The 16,529-nt window shown below is 26.9% G+C and overlaps 1 protein-coding gene across 1 annotated transcript; it reads right to left on the bottom strand.

Annotated features, from left to right (window-relative positions):
- Positions 1 to 4,828: 4,828 nt before the first annotated feature.
- Positions 4,829 to 7,523, bottom strand: LOC113553325. Its single transcript, XM_026956604.1, has 3 exons — positions 6,829 to 7,523; positions 6,025 to 6,222; positions 4,829 to 5,305 (listed from the first exon to the last, which is right to left on the bottom strand). The coding sequence occupies exons 1-3, from the start codon at positions 6,938 to 6,940 to the stop codon at positions 5,226 to 5,228; spliced, it is 390 nt and encodes a 129-aa protein (XP_026812405.1). The 5' UTR covers positions 6,941 to 7,523; the 3' UTR covers positions 4,829 to 5,225.
- Between the last annotated feature and the right edge of the window lie 9,006 nt (positions 7,524 to 16,529).

The raw sequence follows: 16,529 nt of genomic DNA, 5'->3' as shown, positions 1-16,529 counted from the left end.
CGTTTTATTGTGTGATTTTTTTGGGTTAATATGAATAATATGATAACACACAGATTGATAAATATTACTTTATCAACTATTTCAAAATTTGTATGAAAAGTAATACCATACCAAATTATACGAAGTAATAATGTCTTGAATGGTTATTATTTATATTAATATTATTATTAATTAACTTAATATACCTATAGTATAGATGTATATGAGTAAATTAAATGAACTACAATCTAAAAAGACGATTATGGAAATATGTAAGAATAAACAGAATAAATTATCTCGATTCAAACGTAAATAATGCCTACGGCCTACCTAACTATTGTAATTAAATATTTAATAATAATTTAATGTTTTCAGATGTACATAATTAGTGAGTTTTTCCATTATTTGAACAACGGTCAAAAGTTATGTTTTTAAGTAGATTTTAGATGTAGGTAGGTACTTATTTTTGCTGGTCTACCTACAACATAATTGAATCATATTTTTGTTTTGTCTGCCATAATATAATACTATACATTAGAAGTATTAATTAAATTAACTTAGTTACAATTACGACTGTGGGTATTTTTGTTCTGAAAATTCAGTCATAATTATTGAAAAAAGAATAATTAATATGCATGTTGTATGTTTAAAAAAAAATTGTCGTTTCTCGTTAAACCGTCTTTTCGATTATCCATCAAGGTTCTTGTCCTGGTACTAACAAATCTGACTGATAAATCGAGGTTCTATTGTATTAATGTATTAGAATTAAAATGTATATTTCGGATACATATAAATTATAAATTATAAATTATTATTATTAGCTTGCTACTGCTGCTACTGACAACTATGTGTTTAGTGTTGAAATACATAATATTTGTTTCTGTCGTCCTGTCGCACAGTTTATTCATTACTGCAGTGTTATTGTTACGAAGAATAGGTACGTCGTCTAACATATTATTATTCTGTTCCTTCTAAAAGTATTAAACATACATTTTTCGTACAACTATAATTTTATCAACGGACATTATACTGCATCATTATATTCATTATCATGCAAAATAATACTATTGCATCCGACGGCGAGACCCGATCGCTGCCTGCTCCGGCCGAGCATCTGGCGATGCTGCCGGTTCTAGCTGAGCCAACCGCGAATGGTCGGTCAGCAAAAGTATGTCGCGAGTTTTTTGGTCTGACCCAGGTTAGGTTAGGTTTAGGCCCACCCAGAAATAGAGCTCTAGTTGCGCCTATGCTATCAAGTAGGTATTTCTAAATAAACTTTTGTAATCTTGCATAGTAATATTACTAAAACGTTTTTATATCCATTATTACTAGGGGAATTATAACGCATCTAAATTAAAATAAGAGTAAATATAATTATTTTTATGATTTTTAGATCGTGAGAGAGAAGTATTTAGTACATTTAGTAGTGGCGGAGCTAGTGATTTTAAAACAGTAATAATAGTTTGATTTTGATTTTCAATAATTCTTGAATTTTTCGACTAGAAGACTTCATCAAAACAGGACATGTGTTAGGTATTGTGTTTCCATTTTCCAGTGTTAAATATTGTACCTAATCTACTCAACATCAATACTATATGTATTGTGTATAGTATTTTATTTTTAAAATAAATAAATAATAATATAATTATTAATTGTGTGAAAAACCTTCTCAAAGCAGAATATAGGTAGGTACTTATTAATAATATTAAAATAGCCATTTGTCAAATATTTAATTAACCAATAAATTACAATGTGATTTAATACGTATTATAAAATAAAATTATAACTATTGTTTTATGATACTTGGGTGCTATTATTTTCGCGTCATCTGCAGTTAGTTATTTAACTCAAAATGATTCTATTATTTTAAACATAGATATAGACGAGATACCATCATTTTAAATCAGAGCTTTATCTAACATGAGAAAATATGTATTTTAAAAAAAATTTTTAGTGTTATTACACCGAAGGAATGTATAACTGTTTGACTTTTATTTAATTATTATTACACAAAAATCTGTGTATATTATTTACTATACGTCTATATATTATATATATAGTTCGAAAGAACAATTAATTCTTATTTATATGAATAGTTCTGACTAGTAAAAATAAAACATCATGTATACATAGATTTTTGTAAGTTTTTTTTTATCAATTTTTGAGAATGTTCTTTGTTAAATAAAAATAGGAAACGCTTTTTCTCTTTTTTTTCTTTTCTGATGACGGACACGGCGCTCTGTATAATATTTAACAGCCAATAACAAAGTTAACCGATTTTTTCTTTTAAATTATTAATGGACTAGGATGTTAAGGAATAGTTACTTTCACAATAGATTCAAAAAATCTATTATAAATCAAATAACACATAATCAATATGTTTACATTTTATTTAATTAATGTTGTTTTTCACGTACAAATATATTAAAACCATCTCTACCTAAAATCACAATTTCGTACAAAAAATTGACTTAGATATACAGTAGGTAGAATAAATATTAACAAAACTCAATATTGCACTACGCTAAATACACAATTAATAACACAGTCTGTAAAGTTAGAGTGCGTTTATGTGCTGAATAATTAGTAAAATCTAATTTTAGAAAGTGAATTAGCAATTATATAATAGTCAATAAATAATAGTGGATGTTCAATGTATAAAATAAAATATCATAAGGTATTTATTCTAAAAACAGTATGGTTAGGTAAGATAAATGGCTTATTTTAATTATTAATGTTAACCAATAGAGATAAATTTTAATTTAGGAAAAATAATAATGAAAGAACAACAATAATTAATTTAGATAATCGATATACCTACTTATGTTTTGGATTGAAAATTGGATCCATGTAACAATTAAAAATCTTGTAGAAAACTACATTTTGACATAAGTGAAAGCTTACGTACAACAAATAGTTTGACTAGCTCATAAGGAAATATGTACGTTAATTTTTAATAAAGCATTCCAGACTAGAGTATTTAGAATTTTTTATAAACATTTAAAAATAAAGAAATAGTATTAAGGAGTATGGAAAAATTAAATATTTCAACAAACAGTTGAAAGAGATTCATCTATAAATGTATAAGATTAAAGTAAAAAATTATAATATTCCGTATAGTTTTTGTTAAAAATAATAATTTTTGTTAATAGGTATAAAGTATAAATACCCTATTTTAATTTAAGTGATTTAAATTAATGAATTGCCTATACTATTTGTGACATCCAACAAATTATTTTCTGTTATTCTGACATATTGGTCATATTAAAAACTAACTAACCACAAACCATGTCTTTAAATTAACACTTATTACAACAATTTTGTTAAATGATGCCATTATTGATACATAAATATAAATCATTTTCAGAGTAAATTCACTTTTTTTAACAACAACATTGCCTTGATCAATTTTATCAGAAAAATATAATACAAGCTTAGCTTACTCTAGATAAACTTATTAAAATAATTTGTTGAAAAAAAATACAATTCTTAATATTTCAGAAAATTTAACTGTTTTTTTAAAATTATTATTCTAAATAATTACAATTTAAATAAGTTGATAGGAACAAAAAAAAAAATACATTTAAAAGTGTGTTTCATGGTAGTTTTTTCAATATTACTAGAAATAATATGTTTTCTTTGTATTCATATTATAGAATATTGTTAAGTACAATTAAAACAAAAATCAGTAATGAAGGTTGGTTGTTAACCTCACATTTAAATATAAACTAATACATACACCATTGGTTTCAAAGTCATTAAGTAATATTGTAGTTCAGCATTAATTTTTTTACAATTCCTAAGAACCATATTTCTTATTAAATTGATTTTATTGGAATGTTTGGCAAAACGATTTCTATGCCTATTCATCAACTTTGTATTAAATTTATCATAGTTAGTATTAATTGTTAAAATGTAAAGTATTTATTCCCGTATAAAAAATATACTATAAGACACATATGTTTTGGACCAATATTGGTAGGAAATTGTTATTTCAACAGAAACACAAATTAAAAAATATTTATTTGAAAACAAAAATATTTCCAAGGAAATGATCACCTACATATATAAATATATTTTACAATATTTCAATATTTTTAATGTAAAAATTAACAAAAAACAGGAACTAATAATGACACTAAACTTTTAAAAGTAGTTAGGTATTTTTTGAAACATCTGTTTTAAAATTATGTTCAGTCATTCTTCTAAAATACATTATTAAGTAATACTTCACACATTCTCTAAATTATATCTTTGCAATGTAATAATATGAACACCAAAATAATCTTGTATTTATTTATTCATAGCAGTTAAGTAATTTAAATTACTTAATACATTATATTACCCAGGTTTAGTCATCACTAATTTTTGTAAGCTAAATTAGTTTTTGATATAATATAAATAGCTTTGAAAAAAAAATGGTATATTTATAAGTGAAATTTATAAAAAAAATTAAAGAAAAATAAAATATGGTTAAATGAGAAAAATATTGAGTAGGAAAAACATTACAAATATCACAACCTGACCGTGTGTAATTATTATCAACACTAAACTCTTCTACTTTTTTTTTTTTTTATATTATACTAAATGTTTTATTGTCTGCTATTTAACTATACTTTATTAGTTATTATTAAAAATTATTTATGTTTTTAAAGCTGTGAATTATGCTTAGAAGTAGCAGTAAACATATATCAATTGATTAATTTTAAGTTATCTTGAATATATTATTATATTATTCTTTTAGTCTTTTACAAACAAAATCTATACTCATATAATACTTGATTAAAAGCAGTTAATTTGATTATTACTATTTTTTAAACACTTTATTTCAACATATATAATCCAATAATTTAAGTTTAGGACATGGTTTAGGACAAAATATAATTTTTCTATAAATTAGGAATTAAATATTTACTACAATAATTGTTTTTTAAAAAAAAGATTTACACAATTTTTTAAAAAAATTTACATACAGTCAATTGAATAGAGGAACAAAACCTTTCGATTAAAAAAAAAGTTACAGAACTAAATAAATAAATGAAAAAAATAAAATAAAAGTACTTTTATGCTTTGGTCTGATTATTAAGAGACTAGGAGTATATTAAAACTATAAGGTAGCTTTCTGTTCAACTCAAAAATAATTAAGGCTATAACATCTAGCCAATCTAGGTGTGTTTAGTTTGTTTCATTTTACCTTCGGAACATAAAGTAGTAGTTGATTATAATTTTACATTTCATTCAGTCATTTAACACGTTGCATTTTGTGTTTTTATCATGTCTGAATCACTACTAGTTGATGGCTGGATATTACTCGTCCCAGCTCCTTCTGTGTTAGAAAAATTAACAATGATTAATCATTATAAAAAAAAAAAAAATTATGGTGAATTTATTCTTTGTTTAAAAACAATATTATTTATTAATTTAAATAAATAATATTACCTATAATAATCTTAGAATTCTAACGTATTGAATTTTTTCTTTTTTATATATATACCACAGTCATATTATTTTATGTATTTAAATATGATAAGGATAACAATTTAAGACCAATATTTAGTCATAAATTTGTTATCAAATGATTGAATTGATTCTATATCGAACAATAACTATGTTATGTTAATATGTTTCTTTGTAAATTTCAATGACTTCATACTGAATTACTGTACTAAAAATATAAGAGATTAAATTAAAAGTACTTGGTATAACAGAATAATATATAGTTATATAAAGTAATATAATTATATACATTTAATTTGATATTAATTGAATTAAATTATATTAATCTTATTTAAATGTGTTTTTAATATAATATTCAATAAATAATTAATCTAATCTGTGCATTTCATTTATATTTTGGTATACCTATATATTGTTAATTTGAGGCAAAAAAAATTACAGATATTGAGTACCTAATTTGATAAGTAGTGATGCAAAAATTAATATGCCTACATGGATAATTATATAACTGTTTCTTAAAGATAAAAACATACCATACTATACATTATTTTTTTCCAATTTTAATATAATTAACTATCAACTGTTTACCATTTGTTGTAAGTGCTTGTAACCGGTCAGGCAAATCAGCTGTGGACGTTAGTTTGTGTTCACCTAGAATATCTGGCAATGCATTCCTTCTTCCAGTTCGGCCAGTTGTTAGAAAATCAGGACTGATATCTATGTATTGCACTTGAGTGACATCTTTATCTTGATTACTTGTCATTTCTGCAGCTACCATTCTCAATGCTACACATAATTTAAATCACTATTATAGCAACATTATTTACTCATTTTATTAGAAACAATATTAAAATATAAGCAGAAAATAATTATTAGAATACTTTGAAATGTGTAATATGCACGATTGTAAAAGAAAACCAACTACCTATACCCTGAATGGATAATTATGTTTAGGGACTAGGTACTTATTATTTTTTATATATAACAGCATATTTAAGCTTTTTAAGAACTTTTAATACACAGGATAAACAATGTATTTAAAGAGAAGAAAGTAGAAAGCAATTCAATAAACACATAATAATGTTATTTACTCACAACTATTATTTATAAATATGAAATTTTATATAAAAATATTATTAGTATTGCACTTACAATTTCAAACAACTCAATATTTTATATTAAAAGCAACAACTAATTCAGTCTTGTCTATGTTGTCCAATTGAATTTCAAATAGCTAGTCATTTTACCCGTGATGTCTATCATTAATCATGCTGAAAAACCAAATCTGAACACTCAAAACGTTCAAATAAAATGGACAATCACACAAGTCAAGTAAACCACAGAGGCAAAAGTCGACATGGAACAAGTAACACGTAGGTAAGACAGATTCACCTGATTTATTAAATACATTTTTTCGGTGCTTGCGGAGCGTTATGGACTTGTCACACAGACCGTTGTCGGCCGACTCTGACGTCATAGTATCGCCGCACGAAGGCACCTGCATCGTTTGACGACAATCAAGGAGCACTGTCGGCAGACAGACAGCGGACGGTGGCTAGGCGTCGGTTGCACATTGTGTGCGCCGCCAGCCGTCCAACGACGACCGTATCTCTATTGGTCTCGGCCCTATCAACGTCTGGACGTAATCTCGAGGTTAAAAGGCCTCCGCGCGGGTCGAGCCTAAAGATAATGATGGCAAGTCAAGCGCGCGAGCGCATCACCCGATCGGCGGCCGGCAAACGACGAGAGTAGGGGAAATTGAATAAAAAACAACCAGAGAATATATATTATATATAAAAAAGAAAAAAGGCGAAACGGTGACGATGATGAAACGCTGTTGTGTTATTAAATGCAACGACGACGACGACGACGACGACGACGACGACAATCACCTATAATAAGTAATAACTAATAACTGTACGACAACAGACGATTTACGAAAAAGGCGGCGGCACAACCACTCGACCATCCGTCGCGCGTTATTGTAACTTTACATAACACTATTGTCGTTGTTCGACCGTGTAACGGCCTCGTCGGCATTGTAAAATATACGTTGTTATTATTATCATTACAATTGTGAAAACATTTATTATCATCGCGGCCGTCGTCGCCGTCGCCGAAACGCTTGCAAGTCGCAGCTGCGTTACTCACCGCTATGACTTCGCCGGCGTGCGTGCGTTGCGGGGGCCACAGCGTCTTAACGGCGACGCATTTTTCGTGCGTACGCCGCCGCGTCCTCGAGATTCGTGTGAAGCTGATGGGCGCGTTCGTCCGTTTTTTCCACGATCCGCTACGAAGACTTGGATTCGCGGCGGCGGCGAGCCGACTACGACGACGATATTTCTATGGCGACTCGCTTAGAGTTGCGACGGACACGCGGAACGAGATATTCGAGATAATAATATTATTATTATTTTTGTTGATATTATCGTGCACCCGTTATCAGCGAGCACAGTAATCGTGCGGTCCGTCACGGTTGTTGTTATAGTAGTTGTAGTTGGAGTAGTTAGCAGCTTGGGTTACGATATATAATCATATTTTTAACACAGATCTGATATCGGTTCACAGATTATGAGGAAGGGATGCTGTTTACGATGTTTGCTAATGTTATCTGTGATCGGCGCCGCGCGAATTCGTAACGATTTACAAGACGAATATCGTCCAATGGTCAATATACCGATCACTCTCGACACTTACGAATCGCGATGTCGTCGTCCGCGATTCGTGTGATAAATGATAATGCCATATTAGGGTCGGTGGCGCGCGCGCAAGTACGTCACGTCGGGTGGGACGCACAGGTACAGCGCGATGACGTAGTTCACCCGCCGAGACAAATATTGTCGTTGTTGCAGCTGATGTGAATGTCTGAGCTTTCTATCTTTTTATATTTTTCCTATGGTCCGGATGAGCAACGATTTAAAATAATAATATCTTAAATGTACTGTAATCACACAGACTTCTATTCGTCTTCTATATTCTTGTATTAATGTATTATACTATTGTTTATATAAAACAACTGTATAAATATAATAAATATATATAATCACTGAGACAGAGATAAGTAGTCCAATCTAGCACCATCCCAGCAGGCAGCGATTGAGAAATGTACCGTGAACCAAAAAAAATGTGCACTGTTTACTGCTACGGTTAACGCCTCAGTCGTTTACTTACCGTTAACCGTACATAACATTAATACCGGTATAGAAATAAATAATGTTAATTTAGATTTTTTTAAATAAATATTCAAATACCAGTATACCACCCTACAAAACCGCCACCCCACGAAATAATTACTGGTACCGTAATTTATGTTTTGCTACGATTGCACGGTGTTTACTGTTTAAAAGCATTATATTCACTTTAAATTCCAATATGTCACAAGTTGTAAATCGTATTGCAAATATTTGTGCAATGGAAAACACGATTATGAACGGGTAACCAGTAACCATTGATACAGAATTCGTATTACATTCTACCCTTTTACTTAATTTTTTTAAGCTACGCTTGGTTGGTTAGTTAGAATAAAAAAATATCTCACGACTTAATATAAAATGTGATTTGCCAAACATGCTCACTCAAATTTCTTTATTTATAATAAATTAATTCAAATTATAATTTTTGGAATATTTAAATATATTTATAGACTGTGTTTTCAAATTCTTGATAATTTTTATACTATATATACTGTTTTTCAAATGAATTTTTTATTTTAAATTATTCAGCTTATATGATAAGTAATAACTAATAATCTACTTAATTCAAAATTCGAATGAATAGGTTTTCAGTTATTAAAATATTTATAATATGAATAATAGCATGAACTAAGATAATATATTAATATACATATATATATATTACAATAATAATATTATCATAGTTCATGATAATATAGGTACCTAGTCTTTAAGAATACAAAATAAAATGTGTTATATCTAGCACGTAGCTAGGATTACAATTTTTTTTCACATGTTTGATACATAAAATGATAAAGCTTTTTATTTTAAATTTTGGGTGGGTTCAAACCTTCTTGGAAACGTGTTTATAGTTATATTAATCGCTACTAGTCTCAAATTATCATAGTTCACTATCTTTTAAAATAGTGACAGAGAAAAAAACATTCATCGTAAAATCAATACATTCTCACTCCACTAAAAATCTAAAATGAAATATTTTTTAATTTATACAATTTTGCATTAAACTTTAGAAAAATAACGTAAAATATGAATGTTTTTTTTTCGTTTTTAAGAAAATTACCTATTCCCATAGTGCAGACTATTATTTCTTAATTATTTTTAAATTACCATTATTTATACAATTATACCTATATAACTAATGTAGTAATGTCTAATCATACCCCGAGGCAAATAATAACACGCATTACTGTATAAAATCAATATATTTACCATTCCGCTCATAATTTAAAATGTAAGCATTTACCAAAATAGTAAGGAATGAATAACGATTTCCTCGCAGCCGCAGTTGTAGGTAAATGTATTTTAATAATCGAAAAAACCAAAATTACTTAATAAACAACGAAAAAAAATGAACGAAATTTTTAATACGATTAAAAATAATTAAATAATGGCAGGAAAGCTAGGGGTTTTCGTACACAAATATATTAAAAAAAAATAAAAAATGTAATTATTGTTAGTTCATAAAATATCTAGTTAGTTTGTAGAATAACTAGTTATTTTATAGAATTACGGTATTTCATACATTAACGCTAACATATACAAGTGCATTATAAAACCTAATTAAATCGATTATAGTTAAATTAATTATAAAATGCTGTTATTGTAGCGGAAGTCTGAGTCTATAGTTCATACCCATACTGGTCATACTGGCCTTACTCTATTTAAAAAAAAACAACAAAAAAGATTAAACACAACAAATATAAACAATAAACAAGTACATAAAATGATCAGAGGTCAATTAATTATAGCGGAACAACGTAAAATAGTGTATACAAAATTAAAGAGATCAGTTTGGGATCATTCAATCGTTGGCAAGAATATACAAAATACATAGAGAATAAAATAATGAAAGAAAATTATAAAGAAAAATAGCAAGTAGTGTAGACCCCAAGGGCATCCGTATACAAATGGTTTTAAAACCTAAAAATAAATAAATAATGAATAAAATACCAAAAAGATAAAATATAAATACAAAACCGGGAAATTGCTCAACTCGGATAATATTGAATTGAGTCCATTGAACCTCGAATGGCGTATAAATGTGTAACACGTACAATAATACGATATACTCGTCAATACTTCAGTCTCGGTGGTATCTACTATCTATAGGTACATTCGCTCAAAATTACCACAGCTTTGTCAAATACTTTGTGAACACACAATTTTTATAAATAGGACATCATACACGTCAAGTAAAAAACGAAAAACAATTTCCATCATTAATAATAGGTTGAAGTTTCGATGGTTCGTCGATGGACTTGTTGTAAAATTCGTGTAAGTATTTTTTTTTATTAATTATCCTCATTCCTCTAATAATGTAATTTTATAAAATTTGAAACAACACAATCGTAAAAAGTGTGTCATGTGATACAAAATTAGTAACTGTGTTAAAAGGAAAACTTTGGTTTTTTGACAGTGTAAACACTAAACAAGCACGTTTTTTGTAAGTAGTGGGGTAGTGGCGTCATTTTGGACTGCGCAGGGTATATATTAGCGTATTTAAAATCTAATATTGTAGTAATTTGGCCTACATTATAAATTGATTGGCCTGAATAATTGATAGTGGCTTGCACTTAAGTTGCCTGCTCTATACGCCATGCGTATTAAAAAAAAATTGAAATGATGACACTGTTTGTAAGACTAACTTCCATATGATGTGTCTCATCCTGTTCGGCGATAACATTAATTTATTGGATGAAGCTGAAGGAACTTAACTGAAATCAAAAAATATTTGTTGGACTCTATTTCGATAACACAAAAGTATTCGTGGTAGTTACTCAATTCAATATTACCTCTTTTTCTTTTGCTGTATTACAATAGTAGTTTAAATAGTGTATTATAAGTGTACTTACTTTGTCATTGAGTAGAGAAATGTATATGGCCATATAGGTAATGGATTTATGGATATATTAAATTTAAATTAAATGTATAAAATTGCATAGGTATTTGAATTCAAATTTAACAGTCTTATTACACAGATCACAGATCCGTTTGACACCTTACGTACCTACAGTAAAGCGTAGCAAACGAATTTCGTCACGATAATAATTATCAATTATACTAATTAGTAATTATTGTGTTTTGTGTACCTATTTGTGTCCGATGAAATTTATATGATTATTAACTATACTAATTGCGTCCGATGTCTGTTGATACTTAATTTGATATTGATAATTATTAATTCCCTCTGAATTTTATAGTTTTGATGGCTTATCGTTATCGTACCTAATTAGTCTATTGCTTTTTTCCTCGGTGGGCCACCAACTACCTAGTATATAAAAATACAAGAAATCTCAGCCGTAATCTAACAATATAATTTTGTAACACTAGTACAGTACATATAGGTACCTATTTAGTATAGATACCTAATACCTAGTAGGTATAAAATAAACATGAAGTTTATGTTGGACTTGAGGATTGAAACAACTGAATTCCAACCAAATTCTTCATTATTAGTAAAATAGTAAACGAAACACAAATTCAAATTTCTCATTAAAAATAAGCGTGAAACATTTTTATAAATATTTTTTAGTTTTATTATTATTATTGTATTTTTCGAATATTTAAAAAATTTATAAATTAATAAAAATTGTATTTTATAATATTTTTTTTCAGGGATGGAAAACTAATTTTTTGGTTTTTGTTATTGTTTATTGATTTAAAACTAAAATATTTATTTACGGTTCTTTATTATCTAGGTTATTAACGTTTTTGTTTAACGATTTCGGTTTTTTTTTTTATATTGTTAATTTTTATAAGCAGTGCCGGATTAAGAGATTTGGCGCCCCTAAGTTTGGGGGGGGGAGCTTTAGCTTTAAAATTTTGAAAAGAAGTAAAAAAATGGAAAGCTCTGTTAAATAAATCGTTAAAATTATAATATTGTATTATTGTTTAATTATTATAATTTATAGTGTATGTGTGCAGGGCCGGATTTACTTAAAAGGCGCCCCTAGGTTAATAAAAAACAAACGCCCCTACTCTTTGGAACATCATTTATTCAATAAGAGCTGAGAGTCCCCCTCCTTATTATTAATTTACCAATTTTATAGTTATACAAAAATGTATAATGGTTTAAATTAAAATTTTTCAGTCAACAAAACAAATGAACAATATAATTGATATTTTCGACTAACCAGTCGAGTTTTTGAACTGTAAACGACACTATATACTTCGTTACTTTGTACAGTGGCGTAAACTGGGGGTCGCACGGGGTCGCACTTGCAACCCCTGAAAATATCAAAGGGTCGCAAGTGTATCTTTTTGCGACTCCAAAAAATCACGATTTCAGTTTTCAAAAAATTGAAATATCAATATAATAATAAATTAACTAATTTATATTTTGAGAACCAATGTTTAACTTTGTTTTGAAGCACTGGAATTATTATTATATTTATATCCTTTCCACAATTATTTATAGTTTTGTTATTAATCATTTTTTATTATTATACCAATATGTATATTTATTGTGATCGGCCGACTCGAGTCTCAATGGTAGCTGATAATAATTACAGAGGCCGCCGATTACTACTGCAGTAAATGATATTATTCCTTCAGTAAAAAACCAAGGCTCGGCAAGTTAATGATTTTTTTTAACTCAGTTAAGTTGATATGCGTCAATAAGAAAAAGTAAAAGTTAAAAGTTTAATACAATTTTTGGTTAACTCAGTTAAATATTTTTTTTTATTCGTTACCGTACTTTATTTCTTATCAACACACAACTAAATTATAGACTATAATGTTTATATTTCAAACAACATACAGTATTTCTATATAGTATGTGTTTTAATTAATAGTGTTTAATTGTGTTTTATCTAACAATAGTCATCTAAATAATAGTTAAGGTGCCTAAAAGCTGAAAATAATTAATTTACATTATTAAATAAAGTCTTTCATACAGATATTATTTGTGTGTTTGTAATAGAGTATTAGTGTATTTTTTAATAAAGAACCACAAAATATTTTATTAAATTGATAACAAGGTATTTAATATACATATTAAAAACAGTTCAGTTGTTTATATCATTATATAAATTCACAATGAAAATATTTTTTGACAAAAAAACGACTAAAATAGTGAATGTAAAAAAAAATAAATTAACTTATTTCTTAAAATGAAAGATAAATTCGTTAACTAAAAAATAAATTTAGTAAGTTAATAGTTAAGTAGTTTAATATTTTAAATCTATACTTATAATATATATATATATATTATATTGTATTAGGTATTGTGTTATACAAAAAATATAAATGGCAGCTGATTTGAAGCCTGCCCAACCTAAAAACTGATTGCAACCCTAACAATTTAGCCCAATTTACGCCACTGACTTTGTACATGTTTTAAAAATGGAATCCAAATTTAACGTACATTTGAACAAAGTTATCGAAACGAATAAGACTAACAACAACAGTACTTTTATTATTAAATCTAAATATTATGAAATAATTAATTATTTAAAACAGCTGAAGCAAGATAAGAAAATCAATTCAAAATTATAGAAAAAGTAGTTCCAAAGAAAGAATTGGTTTAACCACCAATCCTTTTTTCACTGTATTTACTTTTTTTTCACATAATGGCTCGCAAAAATTTAAATATGACATTATTGTTTCTCTAGTTATATTTTTAAGTTTTATATTTATTTCATATTCCATACGATTTCCACCACCATGCCCAATAGATAAATGCATTTCATATAAGATTTTAAATAACTCTTCATTATAAGCATATAATTTTACACAATTACGTTCTGCAGTTACCTACTGGCATAATTCATTTTTCGTCTCCTAGTACTGTCATTACCTCATATTTTTTCATTAATTTTGAATTTGTTTTCTCCTCTAGCTTCAGTTGTTTTCAATAATTAATTATTTCATAATATTTAGATTTACTAATAAAAGTACTGTTAGTCTTTTTCGTTTCGATAACTTTGTTCAAATGTTCGTAAAATTTGGATTCCATTTTTAAAACATGTACAAAGTACAAAGTAACGAAGTATAGTAATGTCGTACTGTCGTTTATAAAAATAAAATTATGTATATACTTATTAATTTGTTTTGTTATTCCGTCAAAATATTTGTAATATTATGATACAATAAAATTATTAATCATTGTTTTAAAAAAAATCAATACTATAAATAGGTAATAATTATAATTTATAATAATAATAAAAAATAATATTAGTTGGTTAAAAAAAAATTCGTGATTTACATTGCCTGGCCTGGTATTTTACATTGCTTGTAACATAATATATATTTATAACAGCGAACTAATTTATAATAATTAACATTATTCATTACTAATATTTAAGTTCAACTATATTATAGTTATAATACTATATTATACTATATTATTATTTTTTTATTATATAGTATCTACAAAAAAAAAAAAATTTTACCATCCACGGTTTAGCGCCCCCCAAGTCGTGGCGCCCCTATGCTAGGTGCCTAGTCCTAAATCCGGCCTTGTGTGTATGACATATTTTGTTGTGGTTAAAACAAATTATAAAAAAGTGGTACAAATTCATGTTTAATTTTCGTAAAATTAATTCGATTAAAAAGATTTTTAAAGGTAACATTGTATTATAATAAATAGGCTATAGGAACTAATTTACCCAATTTTGAAATTATGATAAAAATTCGTACTAATTAATAATTATTGTTTGTTGCTGGGGTCAGTGATGTACTTATACCTGAATTTTATTTTGTGAGGAGGGGGTAAATTTTTAAGTAAACAAATATGATGACTTGAACCATATAAGACATTATAATGAACTTAAATAGATTTTATTCGTTATTTTCAATTTGTCATATTATAATTAATATAATATGTACTGGTCTAAAATATTCTAAAAAAACATACTAGGGCGGTTCAATTTAGATTATTACTTGTTATTAAATATTTCAATTCATTTCACTTCATATAACCGTAAAAAAAAAAATATATTTACGTATTAATTTACTATTTTTAAATATATGTTAGTACAACTTAAGATGAACTTTTAACTTGTACAGTTACTTAACTGCCTTGTAAGTTGTTATCTATAAAACTACAAAATCATGTCCTAATGAAAATGTCCCTGTGTTAAATTTTAATTCACATTTATGAATTATAATGAAATCGATTCTAAGTGTACCTGACCATAATATGTGCTAAATAATTTGAAATTTTCATTAAAAACTGAAATTGAAACCCTTCATGAAAAAAAATGTATGAAGCTTTACATTATTATAATTTTTTCTTGAAAGGTAAACTTGTGATAAACATAAGACACATAGACATAGTAATATATTTTCAAACCATAAGTATAAAATAGTATATGTACTTTTCATTGTAATATTTAAAAATCTTTATGGCATTAATGAATTTCATAAACATTTGAAATTCAAATGCTTATAAGAAAAATAGTAACTTATGTACTTCTGATGTTGCAACATACTTTTATATATATATATATATATTTGTAATGGACAAACAATACCGAATAAACTTATATTTGTCAATCGAACAACACATGTCCAAAACTTAAAATACTTTTATTAAGAAAAAATATATTGTTTGTCAAATATCAACATTAATTTGGCTTAAACATAGGCCACAAATAAACAGTCTAATTTATTTTAACCTTACGTTGATTCATAGATAAATAAAACAATTTTATTGGTAATTAATAATTACAAGTTATTAAAATACTATACCTACATTACCATAACAAAATGTATTTGAATCTATATAAAAGAATCAAAAAAAATAATATACAACTATAATTATATTGTACGAAATAATATACCTTTAGGTTAATTATTTTACAATTTTTGAATTTAAATTAATTGTAAAATATAGATTTATTCTAATTTTATTTTATGAGTACATAAAAAAAATAGAAATAATTATAATTGAAGTCC

This window comes from Rhopalosiphum maidis, chromosome 2, assembly GCF_003676215.2.
Source record: "Rhopalosiphum maidis isolate BTI-1 chromosome 2, ASM367621v3, whole genome shotgun sequence".
NCBI lineage: Eukaryota > Metazoa > Arthropoda > Insecta > Hemiptera > Aphididae > Rhopalosiphum > Rhopalosiphum maidis.
Note: the sequence above shows the minus strand (reverse complement) of the source record. Positions and strands in the feature narration are given on the sequence as shown.

Coding starts and splice junctions, on each gene's coding strand:
- LOC113553325 (XM_026956604.1), bottom strand. CDS start 6,940: ATGCAGGTGCCTTCGTGCGGCGATACTATGACGTCAGAGTCGGCCGAC. Junction 6,223..6,828: donor AAATGTATTTAATAAATCAG/GTGAATCTGTCT, acceptor AATTATGTGTAG/CATTGAGAATGGTAGCTGCA. Junction 5,306..6,024: donor ACAAGCACTTACAACAAATG/GTAAACAGTTGA, acceptor TTTCTAACACAG/AAGGAGCTGGGACGAGTAAT.